Below are 13,336 nucleotides of genomic sequence, written 5' to 3'. Positions count from 1 at the left end.
ATCTATTATGAACCATGCCAAAATTTTTTGTAAATCGTGTTTGGTATGTTGTGAAACGTCGTCTTTCGTGAAATTTTCTTTAATGATGTTTAAATAACTAGAGAGTAGTGTGATTTCATGTCGTACTCTTAAATGTTTAGATGTTTCTGTCGGTGAGACATTTGTTAATGGGATTTCGTTTTCTAATATTGAAATATAACTATATATTATTGCGAAAACTTCATTGGTGAAAATGGAGTTTGCTCTTTGTGAGTTTTGGTATTGGATGCTTTTTATATATTCTGAAAAAACTTTTGAAAATTCTAAATCAAGATCGTCTGTTTGAATTGTATATTTTCTATTATTATGGTTTGGTGAGGTGAATTCTATGGAGTAGATTCCATACTGTTGTGTTATGTTGCATATATCTTTTAAGTAGTGATCTATGATTTGTCTTTTGATTTTTACATCGGGGAACTCTGTTTTACATGGACTGATTCCGGGTTCAAATAAGTTTACGAGTAAATTTTGACAAAATATGTGTTGTCCTCTATCAGTATCTGCATCTACTATAAAAGGAAAGATTTCATCGTCATCTGGAGTTTCGTCACCTGGGGTGTGTGTTGAACTCATTTTTCCGTTCGATGACTGTTAATATGTAATTATTAATGTGTCGAATTGGTTGATTCCAATTGTATAAATGTACTGGTTTGTGTTTATACTGCTTTTTTATTCTTCTTTTTCCTCTTTGTGATGAATTTGAAGTTGTTTCTGAGTCAGAAAAATATAATTGATCGTGTTGTGGGTAATTTTTATCGATTGATTCTTTTAGTTTGTAAAGTTCGTCTAAACTGTTGGTTTCTGATTCTGAAAATGCGTTTCGATTTTTTGAAAATCTTTTTCGTGTTATTTGTCTTTGTTTAGTTATTATTTTCCTCTTTAGTGTTTGTCGTTTTGTTCGAATGTATCCAACTGTTTGTGTATGAGGTGTGATTACAAGGTCGTATTTTTTGTTATCTATTTCACAATTGTGTAAAATGATTGTTTGTTTATTTCCTAGGTTTTTAAATGACATAAGGTTTAGAATGACGGATGCAAAAAGTTGTTAAATGATTTCTATTTTCTTAAACTGTTAGTTCTTACGATTTTTTGGTTAGCTTAACCTGGGTCTATTTGTTCAGGGTTGGAGAGAAAAGTATATCGATTCCGAAGAATGATTTTTACTTTCTCGTGACTAGTATAAGCTAAGGTGTTAACTTACTTAATCTTACTTAGGGGTAGTGATTGTGTTCAAGGGTTGGAGAATAGTAAATCGATCCACAAGGTTCAGGTATAATTAGAACGCGAGTAGTTCGTTAGATACTATTTTAAACTTACTAAGTCTAGGATTTATCCTGGGTCTGGTAAGAGGGGGGGTCAAGTGAAGGATGAATAACCGAAGTTCTTCACTGTTTATCCTAATTTGAATGATTAGTTTTGTGTAAAAATTTCTATTAGTCCTGGGTTTTTAGAAAGGGTTGGGTAGTGAATCGACGTTTGAGGTCGTTAGACACTAATTAAGTGGGTGGGGGAGAACAAAATTGTTCTGTTTGATCCAAGGATAAGCCTTGATGATCAAATTTGAGATTTTAATTAAGTAGAAAATGATTTAAGATCCAAGGATAAGCCTTGATGATCTGATTTTAAATTAAGTGACTTTAAGTTTTAATAAAGTTTTAAATTTGTGTAAAGGAAAGATTTAGTGTTTTGATGATATTAGTGAGTTGATGATTGCTGTTATGTTTTAGGTGATGAAGCTGGAACAACAAGATGATTTATGATTACTAACCATTTATTGTCATGCTACTAATTTTTATTTTTATTTTCCAATAAATATTTTTCAAACATGTTTTGTATAATACTGCAGAGTTTTAGAAAAACGATCTTAGATCTTTTTATCAATCGTTATTGTATAATATTAATTTTGTTTAGCGCCTGAAATGATTTTGAAGATTAACTTCAAGGTTTTATGTTTGCAAATGGAAATCTAAATTCATTGCAAGTAGTATTCGAAATATAAAAGTTTGTTCTGGCTTTTGCCGAACTATCATATAGCTATACGGCAAGTTTCTACTTTGTCGTATGTCGTCTTTGGTTCGAGGTCTTCTTCCAATTCCGGGTAGTTCTATTATGGTTCGGAATATTGGCTCTGATCTATTGAGTCGGAGAGACATTTCAATTAAATTATTGTCGTATAACATTTTTTAAATGTTTTTGTCTAATTTCTAATCTAATTTTGGTTAATTCTAATCTAGTAAGGTCTTGTTCGAGACTTATGGTCGCACCAGATGAGTTATGACTGGAGTGTATAACTCATAGAGTAATTTCGGATAGGGTACACCGTCTGCTCGTCACGCTATCTTATTTTCGGCCGGATAGATTCGTGCAACTTCTTAGTCTAATACCGATCCTAATCTTACTCTTATACTATCTAGTCTCAGGTTGTTTAACTAGTCTCTGCTAGGCTCAATAGATCTAGGGTATACTGGTTTATTGCGGCTGCTGAAGTGCTCGGGAGAGTCCAACTAATTTCTAAGTTAAATTCAAATCTCTCTGGTGCTGAAATTACAAGTAACTTCAGCACTTACAAATAAGTGGGTTGTTAGTTAGATGGATCATGATTGGTTAATATTAAATACTTTACATTGGTAAAACATTTAATTTATCCAATCATAAAATGTAGTTTAGATCAGGTTCCATTATGCGAAAAAAGTTTAAATATGCAGGTAATTTTTCCAGAGATAAGAAACTGTATTTTGAACATTTTCAAAAAATGACCACAAAATGGCACTTGATTGAACTATAAATTCTAGAAATAAGATGGCTCTGAATTTTTTCTCGTTGTTCTATTCTACTAACGATGTGGCCCACTTGGGCAGTCGTTCTCCGATGTGATAGTGCTTCCTCGTGTACTGCCCGGTAGTACCACCTGGGCCATCTTCATATGGCTCATTGCACATTATCTCAACTCTACTCCCTAAAACATCACTTTCAATCAGTCTATGCCAGTCCTAGTAGACAGCGCAGTCGGCATCTAACAACCTATATCTACGAATGGAAGCGTATTTCTTAAACAATATTTCAATACCAGAAGAAATGTCAAAAACAGAATAGTAACAGTTTATGAGTTGAATGTCTACGAACTTATCAAGAAAATTGTGAATGAAGATAAAATACGTAATTGTAGAAAATTTTTTTTCATTCCACGATGTCATCTGCAAAAGGTGTTTGTATTTTCTCCAGCAAGGAGAACAAAGCTTAAATATAACTCTATTTCCCATCGTGTTGCTAAATTGATTACTGTTTTTATCCAATTGGAGCTTATTTATCCCCACTTAAATGGATTTAAAATGAATGGATTGCTGGTTGGATGGACGGATGGCAAAATGAATGGATGGCTATATGTATGGATCGATGGCTGAGTTCATGGATGAATGGTTAAAAGGATGGATGGATAGCTGGTTGGTTAGACAGACAGATAGCCGGTCGGATGGCAAGATAGATGGATGGCTTGATGAATGGATGGCTAAATGAATGGCTCGCTTAATAACTTATTAGCTTGATGGATGGCTGAACGGATGGCTTGCTGGATGCATGGCTAGATGGATTTGCCGATAAATGAAAGAGTGGGTTGATGGTTGGATGACTCGATGGACGGTTGGATGGATGGCTATTATGGTTGACTTGATGGATGGATGGCTAGAGGGATGGGCGGATCAATGAAAAACTGAGCTAATGTGAGTAAACTCACATCACATCTCCGTAGGGCCGAAAAAGTCAAAATTTGAAGAAAAAAATCAAATCGAGCTTTTCTTTATTTATTTTTTTGTAAATCCAAAACGTCATATCTCGTAACTAAAAAGTTTTAAGCAATCACCATATATACGCTAAATCTAAAACCGTTGAGAGTACCCTGCTATCACACCATCAAAAGGTCGACAAAATCAAAATTTGAGAAGTTGTTTCAAAATTTGAAATATTTATCTTTTTAGTTTTGAAAAATCAAAAGAACGCCATATCTCGGAGTATAAAAACGTTGAGCAGTTTTTTTGAGGGCAAAACTTTCCACTCTGTGAGAGTACTATGACAGCACCAACTATAGGATTGAGAATTTCAAAATTTGTGAAAGTGTTTGAACCTATTTTTGTTAAAACTATCTTGTTAAAAAATTATAAAACGCCATATCTCGGAAGCTAAAGGATTTTGAGCAATCATATTTGGATGCAAGATGTGCAACCCCTAAAAGTAAGCTGACAGAACTGCACATGGACTTCGTATTTTCAAATTTTGTCAAGTGTTTTAAATCTAAGATAAAAAACTCGAAAAATAAAAAAAACGCCATTTCTCGGAAACTAAAGAGATTGAGCAGGCATATTTGGAGGCAAGATTTGCAACCCGTGAGAGAACCCGACAGACACGACGAAAGGGTTCAGAATTTCAAAAAAACAAACGACTTCATATTTCGTAAACTAAAAAGATTTGAACAAGAAAATTTAGAGGCAAGATTTGAAACACCGGAGAAAACCCTGACATAACCCCACTAAAGAATTCAAAGTTCCAATTTTTGTCAATTGTTTCAGATCAAAGATTTAAAAAAAAATCACAAAAATATCAAAAACGTCATTTCTTGGAAACTAAACAGAGTTAGCAGGCATCTTTGGAGGTAAGATTTGCAACACCTGAGAGTATCTCGACAGAACCCACTATAGAGCTGGGAATTTCAAGTTTTGTCAATGGACATAATTCTGGTGTAACCATATACTTTTTCATCGAAACTACCAACTTGATTTTGTAGAGTAACAAGAGCTATTGATGTGGAACACCCTTTTCTAAGCCCATGCTTATTTGAAGAAAACCAATCGCAATAACTTTGTCGGAGGGAGTTTTTCATAATGATACGATCAAATAGTCTGGACACCCCTGATGTGACTGAGATTGGTCTTAAATCGTTGAAAGATTCAGGGTTGGAGCATTTAGCAACAGGCATTTTTTGAGAGCCTGAGGGTTACGGATACTTTACCTAGAAACAGAGATTTGCTCAATATGAGTGCTATGGGTTCTGCCGATGAATGTGCATTTTCTTTCCACACCAAGAAGAGAATTCCATCTGAACCGGTTGCAGTTTTTTTATTTTAATCATTTCATTGTATACTTGTTCAATGGTAACTTCAGAGATGATGGCAGGGCTGCTGAACAATAGTGACGGCTCCACGTAAGTATCCGTTGTGCATATGGACGCAAAGTAAGCGTTCAGTAGGTCTCGGTCATTGTCATTTTTGAGGTTGTTTTTTCTTGCTTTCCCCAAAAGCGCGTCGACTTCTTTCCACCACATAGCAATCCCATTTTTACTTTTAGTCAGGTTGGCGTTTATTTCTTTTTGTATTTCAGCTTCCAGTGACGATTTCTCTTTCTGTTTTCTTCTCAGTTTGTATTTTTTGCGCAACAGTCTCTTGAGATAGGGTGTCATGAAGGTTGGATCCTTGCTGCTCATTTTGACTGTTTTAAGGGTGCAGCACTTGTCCAAAATATCCAGGAGAGAGGTTTGGAGATCGTAGGAGGCTTGATCTATGTTGTCGAAGCCTATTTGTTCCATTAATCTGATGAAGTCTAAGTTTAAACCAAAACGGATTCTGTTCTGGAAGTTCATCTCTCTGTATTGTTTACTGTGTCTTTCGTTGTAGGGCTTGACGGTTTACAGAACAGCGCCAGATGATCTGTAGTCAAATGGGTTTGAAGTAGTACATTCCTGGTTTGTTCAAAAATCTTATCTAAGGTATTATTGTTTCTTGTCGGTGTTGGAAGTTTTTCTAAATCGAAGAAATTCTCTAGGAGAGTATCGTCAAACATAGTAAAAACTCCAGCAATGAGATCTGGAGAACTAGGATGTTCCATAAACATTCGTTCACGTACATGGATTAGATAGTCAGCCAAAACATTGTCTGCTTTAGAATTCGGCGCGTAGTAGCCACAACCATAAACCAAAAACTTGTTCGCAACTTGAACTCGTATCCAGAGAAATTCTGCTATAGAATCTTCCGTTACTCACGTTTACGCAAGTTAAGGTTTCTGAAACAAATTCGTTTCTCACAAACATGCATACTCCTACTCCCCCTGTTTAACAGTTGAATCGAAGTTCCTTTTAGTTCGAAAAAGGTTGTATCCATCAATGTTCAGAGACAAATCGGTGATATCATTATTCAGCCAGGTTTCAGTTATCAAACAAAAGTCAAGTTTAGTGTATCTAGTGTCAATCATAAGTCTTGTGATCCCTCCCTTCTTTTTTAAAGAGCTGGCATTACTTAATGGAATTGAGAGAACCACCTGTAATAATCAGGCACTGACTGCTACACTATTTCCATTTAGTGTCATATTACGAGTTTTCTTGTTTTTCCGATCAGTTCCATCATTGATTAATTCTCGTCTTTTTTTCCGCAGTTTTTTCTTCTAGCCTTTCTTCTTTAGTGAGGTGAGGTGAGATGTAGATTTGATGCGATTTACCTAGTTTTTCTTTGATTGCTTTCGAAGTCAATGAATCCGCTTCTACTCTCGTTGGAAGCTCGATTATAATTGTTCAGACTTTATCTTTGTCATATTTGCCAATTCGAATTGAGTTATTAACTCGTATTTCGTTCAGTTCTATAACCGATGCCACTTGCTTTATTCTCGCTACGTTGTCATTTTTCCGTAGATACACATTTGTTCCTTCGCTTTCTGACAGTCCGGTAAATCTAACTGAATGACGGACAATAGAGTTTGTTTTGCAACCTTCCGAGCAAGACCCGCATGGGCATTTTGGTTAAAGTTTCTTTTTGGCTTTGATTGTCATTCCAGTCGTCTTTGGTTCGGATATTTTCACAGTGTAACTGAGGCTACTTCTTGGGGTCGGAATTTAGCAGTATTGAACCAAATTGTGGGAAATAGAGTTGCTGAACACATTTTTGATTGTTTCTTGGACTAGTACGCTGCCCGCTTTCGAATAAAGGCTAGTGCACTGCCCGACTTGTATCATTTTCAGGGCGTGATTTAGAGGGCTACCCCCGTATTCATTGTATCTGTAACAACGGAGCCTAGGAAATTAGACGATAAGCAAATTAGACGGATGCTACTAAAACGAAATTAGACGGAATTTTTTAACAGATCTGGCATTTTAGACGAAAAAGCTATGAAAAGGAAAGGGCCAACAAAATTTTTTCTTAAGAACCAAGTTTCACAAATACAAAAAGAACATGGCTCTTTTTCCTTTTCCCCCACCTCACACGACCTTCAATATATTAGTGTAACGAGTGGTTTTACGAGGTTGAGTATGACGACCAAATATGTTTGTCGTGGCCTCATTAGTCTGTATGTAAATTTTCATAGCAATCGGACAATGTAGTCAACAAATTTACAAATAAAAATTTGCAGGTGGGGAAAAGGAAAAAGAGCCAAGAACATAAATTGTCGATACCTATCAAAACAATTAGTTTAAATGAACATTAAATGTCAAATCTGAATATAACAGGAGAGTTTTGAATTGATTAAATTATGCCCGATTGACTTGTAAAACTTTTGGCCACCGAAATTGAACTGTTGTCTGCAAACAATGTTACTTTTCTAACGCAATTTGTGTGCAAACAATTTTAATATCTCTCACTTTCGTCTATTTTCTCACAATTGCAGTTTTGCAAAACCGTCTAATTTCCTTTTAAGTACCTCCGTCTAATTTGCTTATCGTCTAATTTCTCAACCCCCGTAACAACACCATTTAATAAGTTTCTCACAACAATTAGGCTAAGAACACGACATAAAGCAGCGAGAACACGACAAAAAGCAGCTCTAAAAAGTGCAATAAGAAAAAGAAGAAATAGCTCTTTTTCCTTACCCCACCTCACACGAACATGAATTTTATGGTGTAACGAGGGGTTTTACACGGTTCATTATGAAGACCAAACTATTATTATTATTCATATTATTAAAAATCTTAACCACTTTTTACAAAGCTCAAAATTGGACGGTGGCTAAGTATAAAAATAGTCGGTGAACAAGTGAGTTTTCAAAAATTTCTTGAAATCGATCAAACTTTCTGCTCGCTTAACACTGGTGGGTAACTTGTTCCATAAAACAGCACCAAGGCAAGAAAACATCCGACTGCCGAAAGTATTTCTGATAAAAGGCTGTACAAAATTGAGAAAACCACTTCTTCTAGAGGAATGAGAATAATCTTTGTAAAAAAGATCTGACAGATAGTTGGGAACTATAAAAAAGATCTGACAGATAGTTGTCCGCCTTGAATAGACGATACATGAACATAAGTACTTTGAATTTTATACGCGCTCCAACTGTGAGCCAGTGCAAATAAGGTGTAACATCAACTCTTCTATTAAGTTTGAACAGAAGCCTAGCGCACCGATTCTGAACTCGCTGTAACTTATTAAGAAGAAATGAAGGTAGCCCAGAATACAGAGAATTGCAATAGTCTAAACGAGATAAAACTAGAGAGATAACAAGGCTGCGAGTAAAATCGAAGCCTAAAGGCCGTGAAAGTGATAAAATCCGTCCAAGTTGATAATGACATGATGCACAGACCAACTTAAATTGTTTTTCAAAAGTAAAAAAACTGGCCGAGAACAAAACCAAGACCACGGAAGTGAGTCGCCACGTCGAGGTACTCGTTCGCTAAAACAACTTGATCAGGAATTGTGATTCTACTTCTTCTTGAACGGAAAAACATGAACTCGGTTTTGTCTTCTTTCATTTTGAGATTCATACTAGAAAACCATTCTTGAACTCTGTATACTACTTGCTGTGCTTTCATAGTCCCCGCTTCAAAGTTGTCAATAGTAAAACAAAGTGTTCTGTCATCTGCGTAAATGTGATAGTCAACATCAATTTCATTCAGAATGTCACGCAACGGAATGAGATAAATACAGAACAATAACGGCACGAGTACAGAACCCTGTGGAACGCCTACTTCCAGTTTGATATTATCAGAAAACACGCCATTGATAACAACACGTTGCGTGCGGTCACTTAGGTACGACTTGATCCACGATAATGCTTTCTTTTTTACTCCGAGCCTATTCTCGAGTATGTCACACAGTTTAGAATGATCCACTGTGTCAAAGGCAGCACTCAAGTCGAGAGCGATAAGAACCACAGGCTTCTTATTGTCAAGTGAACAGAGGACATCATTCGTAATGCGCAACAACGCGGTCTCTGTTGAATGAAAGACTCGAAAGCATAGTTACTTTCCAAAAAAGTTGTGAAACGCTTAGCCACAAGCTTCTCGAAAACTTTAGCAAAAAAATGAAAGTTGGTGACGGGTCTATAATTCTTGAAAACTTCAGGGTCAGCATTGGTTTTCTTAAGTAGTGGGATGACTGTACCAAGTTTCAAACATTTCGGATAAGTACCAGAAGTAAAAGAAAGGTTGAATAGGCTGAAGTGGCAGGAATTCCTTCAACAAGATTGTCTACTGTCGACACAAAAAAACTGGTTAAAAGTATTCGCCGGAGACTTTTCATTGAAACCAGTGGGTGGCAAAGAAGCTTTTTTGCCACAAAGGATGTCAAGTGCTTGATACTTTTTCTTGATGTCTGAGTGCATCATGCTTTTATAAAAGAGTTTTTGTTTATCAAGTAACATAGTATAGTGTTCATTTCCATCGACTTGGCGCGAAACTCGGCTAGGCTAGTTTCGGAAAAACACTTGCGATATTGTCGCTCAGCTCTTCTTCGTTCCTATTTTGCGGTTCTCAGTTCATCATCGAAGTAGGGGCAGGTGTGCTGTGAAAAGAAGCCCTTTTTCTCGGGAGCCAAGGAGTCGGCAACTTCATCTCAACAAGTAAGCAAGGTTGAAAATGAGTCGCAGCCATTCCCGGCATACGCCATTTATTGGTTGATCAGAAGGTTGAATGTATTGCTCAAACTTTCCAATCAAATGTTCTTCCACTGCCTATAATCAACTGTTTTCTTTGAGACTGAAGTTTGAGTAGCCGTGGGGTAATTAAAATTAATGCAATTGTGGTCGCTTACAATTTCATCATCAACAAAAATATTCGCAGGTGTATAAGTTGAAATAAAAAAATCCAATGTATGACCGGATACATGAGTTGGTTCATGTATGTGATGTTCAAGGCCGGCTTCAGAAATAACAGAGAAAGTTCGTGATGCTCTCGAATCCGCTTCAAGCTCGGCGTGGACGTTGAAGTCTCCTAAGCATAAAATGTTCGTAAAATTCGAAGCATATTCGACTAGTACTTCCGCGAATTCTTCAATGAAGACAGTAAAATTTGTCGCAGGAGGACGATACACAAGTGTTAAAAGTAGCGAGGTCGTTTGAAAAGGTATGAGCAAGTACTCCCAATTATCATTTGTCATGCTCTAAAGGAGCTTGACATCAAGTGACTGTTTGTAAAATATTTCGACACCGCCCCTTCGTTTATCCTCGCGGGAACAGCTGACGAACTTATATTTTTCTGGGCAGCACTTCGAGGCCCAATGAAATCATCATCGTCATGGGCCAACCAGGTTTCAGTAACTGCAAACGCATCTGGGCAACGCAGCATTAGATAAGCATGAACACGATCTATTTTGTTCTTTATTGACCTTGCGTTAAACAGGCTGATATTCATTGCATTGTTTAGTCACGCTGTACCGGCTTGATCCACACGCGGTAGTTTTTTCAACCATTCTCTAGCTTCATCATTCAACCGAAAGGTTTTTATGAGAACATTTTCTGGCCAAAAATCAGCACTTTGGATTTTGTCCTTCATCGTGTTTTCAAAAAGACAGCGGAAGGATTTCACCTTTGATTCTGGTTTGGACACCACGCGAACTGCAACCGACTTTGCTACTTGATTGGAGCAATATTCGATCAATTCCTCAGGAGAAGCTGAGGGAGCAGAGCGTGTAGCAAAGATATGCCATCTAGGTGGTGGTGGTGGTGGCTTCGGTACACCGAACAGAGTACTCGAACCATCATTTTTCTTCGCTCCATTCATGAGACCAGATTCTCTGTTGACTTTTCCTTAATTGCTGTAGTCATCTTCTCTCAGTCTCTTCGCTGCCTGAGATGCAGAGCTGATCATAGCAGCTGTGCTGCCATGTCGCGACCTGAAAAATCTTCCTGCGAATGGCTCCTTGTTCGGCGGCTGTCTAGATCCAGCGTTTCCAGCAAGCAGTGATGCATACGTCAAGTTGATCGGTTTCTGTTGTACTTGTGTAGACGTGTTATCGTTGAGTTTATCGCTGAGATCGTTCACAAGTTTCGTCAGTGTGTCGATAGATTCGAGTTTCTTTTCGATTGAAAACAATCGATCCGCCATTTCGTCTGTCTTTCTTTCAGGTGTTAAAAAGACTTGTTGTGCAGTATTTAATTCCAATAAAGATAATCAACTTGATCTTGCAAAGTTAACAATAAGAGTGGTTATCAATATTATCCAAGGGTGACAGACTGTTCCAAGGACAGCACCTGCTAATAGATTAATAAGCACCACGAATGACAGTTGATTGACAGCTTACAATTTGAACTAAATAACACTATACGACACTTCCCCTTCAATAGATGAAACTTTAGATGACTGAAAATTTAATGACAACATGTTGATTAAGAATTACTGATAAGAAAAATACTGAGTGCTTATTTAAAGAATGAATAACAACTTTACTGACAACGATTTTTATCAACTAAAAATTCACTTAGCAGTGATGGCGTTTGAGTTTTAGTCAATTAAGACCGACCCTCTCCCTGGGCTAAATATGCTTATAGTTTTGTTTGATGGTTCAGTTTGAATTTCCTTTTAGACTACTTCTTTCCCTCCTTTTCGCTCTGATTGATGAAATCAATCATCACCCCTCCCATTTTGGTCAACGCCGTTTTTTTTCTCCCGCTTCTTCTCGATGCTATAGATCCCATGTCGTCCTGACTACTATAAGATACCAGTCTGACCTTCTTTGACGGTCGTTTCTTTTTGCTGGGTGCTTCAGTTGGTTGGTCCCCTGAATTAGATGTAACCGGATCCCTTGGATTTGTATCCAAATCGCCACTGTGTGCTGGAATGGTTTCTTGATCGCTTCCACTATCTGCGTCCCTATGTTGCATTGCCGTTGGATCTGCTTGCGCTGTTAAAACCTCCGCGGATGGTTGTTTCATTCGTTTGACCGAAATAATAGGCAGATCGTCAGTGTCTTCCAAATCAGAACCACTGTTCTCAAATCGGCGGCCTCTTTTCTCTCGTTGTTGCTTCTGTGGAGCATTCCTCTTCGTCGCTCGCTCTTTAACTTCCCGCGGAGTTGGCGGTGGTACAATCGATTTTGATCCTGTTTTAATCTTCTTTGGCTTAGATTTTGTGGCCACCCCCGATTTCCTCAGCACAACCCCATTATTTAAAGTCAACGTATGAGCGCTTTCTGATTTAACCTTCGACTGAAGCTGTTTATACCTTTTGAGGTTGCGATTTCCACTTCGCTGGAGCAACAATCCAGAAGGTCCTGGTTGTCCACTGGGGCCCGCGGATTTCAAAATTGACGGATCGTCATCCTGGTTGGTTGACTGCTCATGGGTCAGTCGACGTGCGTGGCTCCTGTGGCTTATGTCAAACGCTAAGTCCGATCGTACGGCCCAGTTTGTGTCTGCAGGGTGTGGCATATCGTTGGCATTTGGTTGAGCGTTATCTAAACAAGCATTTTTCGTTTTTATATCCCGCGACCAATCCAGATTTTGCAAAGATGGTTTTTTTGTAAGGTTTCGTAAGACCGTGTTCGCTTCTCGTCCATGATGCGCCTCGAATGGCGAGATTTTTAAGGTTGCATTCTTTGAAAATCGGAGAGCGCCAAGGGCTCTTTCGATCATTTTTTCCAAGGGTTCGGGTTGTTTGTTTTTCTTGGACAAACGTCAGGATGGAATTTTTAAGACTACCTATGGTGCGCTCCACGCATCCAGTTGCCCGGTGATCATTAACAGGTGATTTTATTATCTCAATGCCCTCCCCATTACAGAATGCTTTAATTTCATTCAACATAAAACTTGTACCCTGATCCACGTGAATTTTCCTTGGCACTCCATGATTTGTTATATAGGTTTTCAAAATATATAGGAGAAAACCGATCAACCGCCACTAACACATACTTCCGGGATTCATTTAAGTAGTTAATGGGCCCCCAAAAATCCAGTTGAACTGATTCATTTGGTTCCTCCGGTTCAATTAGGTTCAATTAAGAGCGGCACGAATTAAGTTGATCTTGGCCACAGTAAACATATTATCATATGTACTAATTGGCGTTGCGTCATTACATGGATGACGGGATAAATAATAATCTGCTAGCCCAATTTTCGCCCC

The 13,336-nt window shown here is 37.8% G+C and overlaps 1 protein-coding gene across 2 annotated transcripts in view; it reads right to left on the bottom strand.

The window, feature by feature from the left end:
- LOC134853936 (protein retinal degeneration B-like) overlaps positions 1-13,336 on the bottom strand; it is a 78,336-nt gene that overhangs the window by 57,712 nt on the left and 7,288 nt on the right. For both annotated transcript variants that reach the window (XM_063869924.1, XM_063869925.1), the window contains exon 2: positions 2,878-2,995. In XM_063869924.1, coding sequence (XP_063725994.1) covers positions 2,878-2,995 — 118 coding nt within the window. The remainder of the gene's footprint in view (positions 1-2,877; positions 2,996-13,336) is intronic.

Source organism: Symsagittifera roscoffensis, chromosome 9 (genome assembly GCF_963678635.1).
Source record: "Symsagittifera roscoffensis chromosome 9, txSymRosc1.1, whole genome shotgun sequence".
Classification (NCBI taxonomy): domain Eukaryota; kingdom Metazoa; phylum Xenacoelomorpha; order Acoela; family Convolutidae; genus Symsagittifera; species Symsagittifera roscoffensis.
This window is presented reverse-complemented; position numbering and strand designations above follow the sequence as displayed.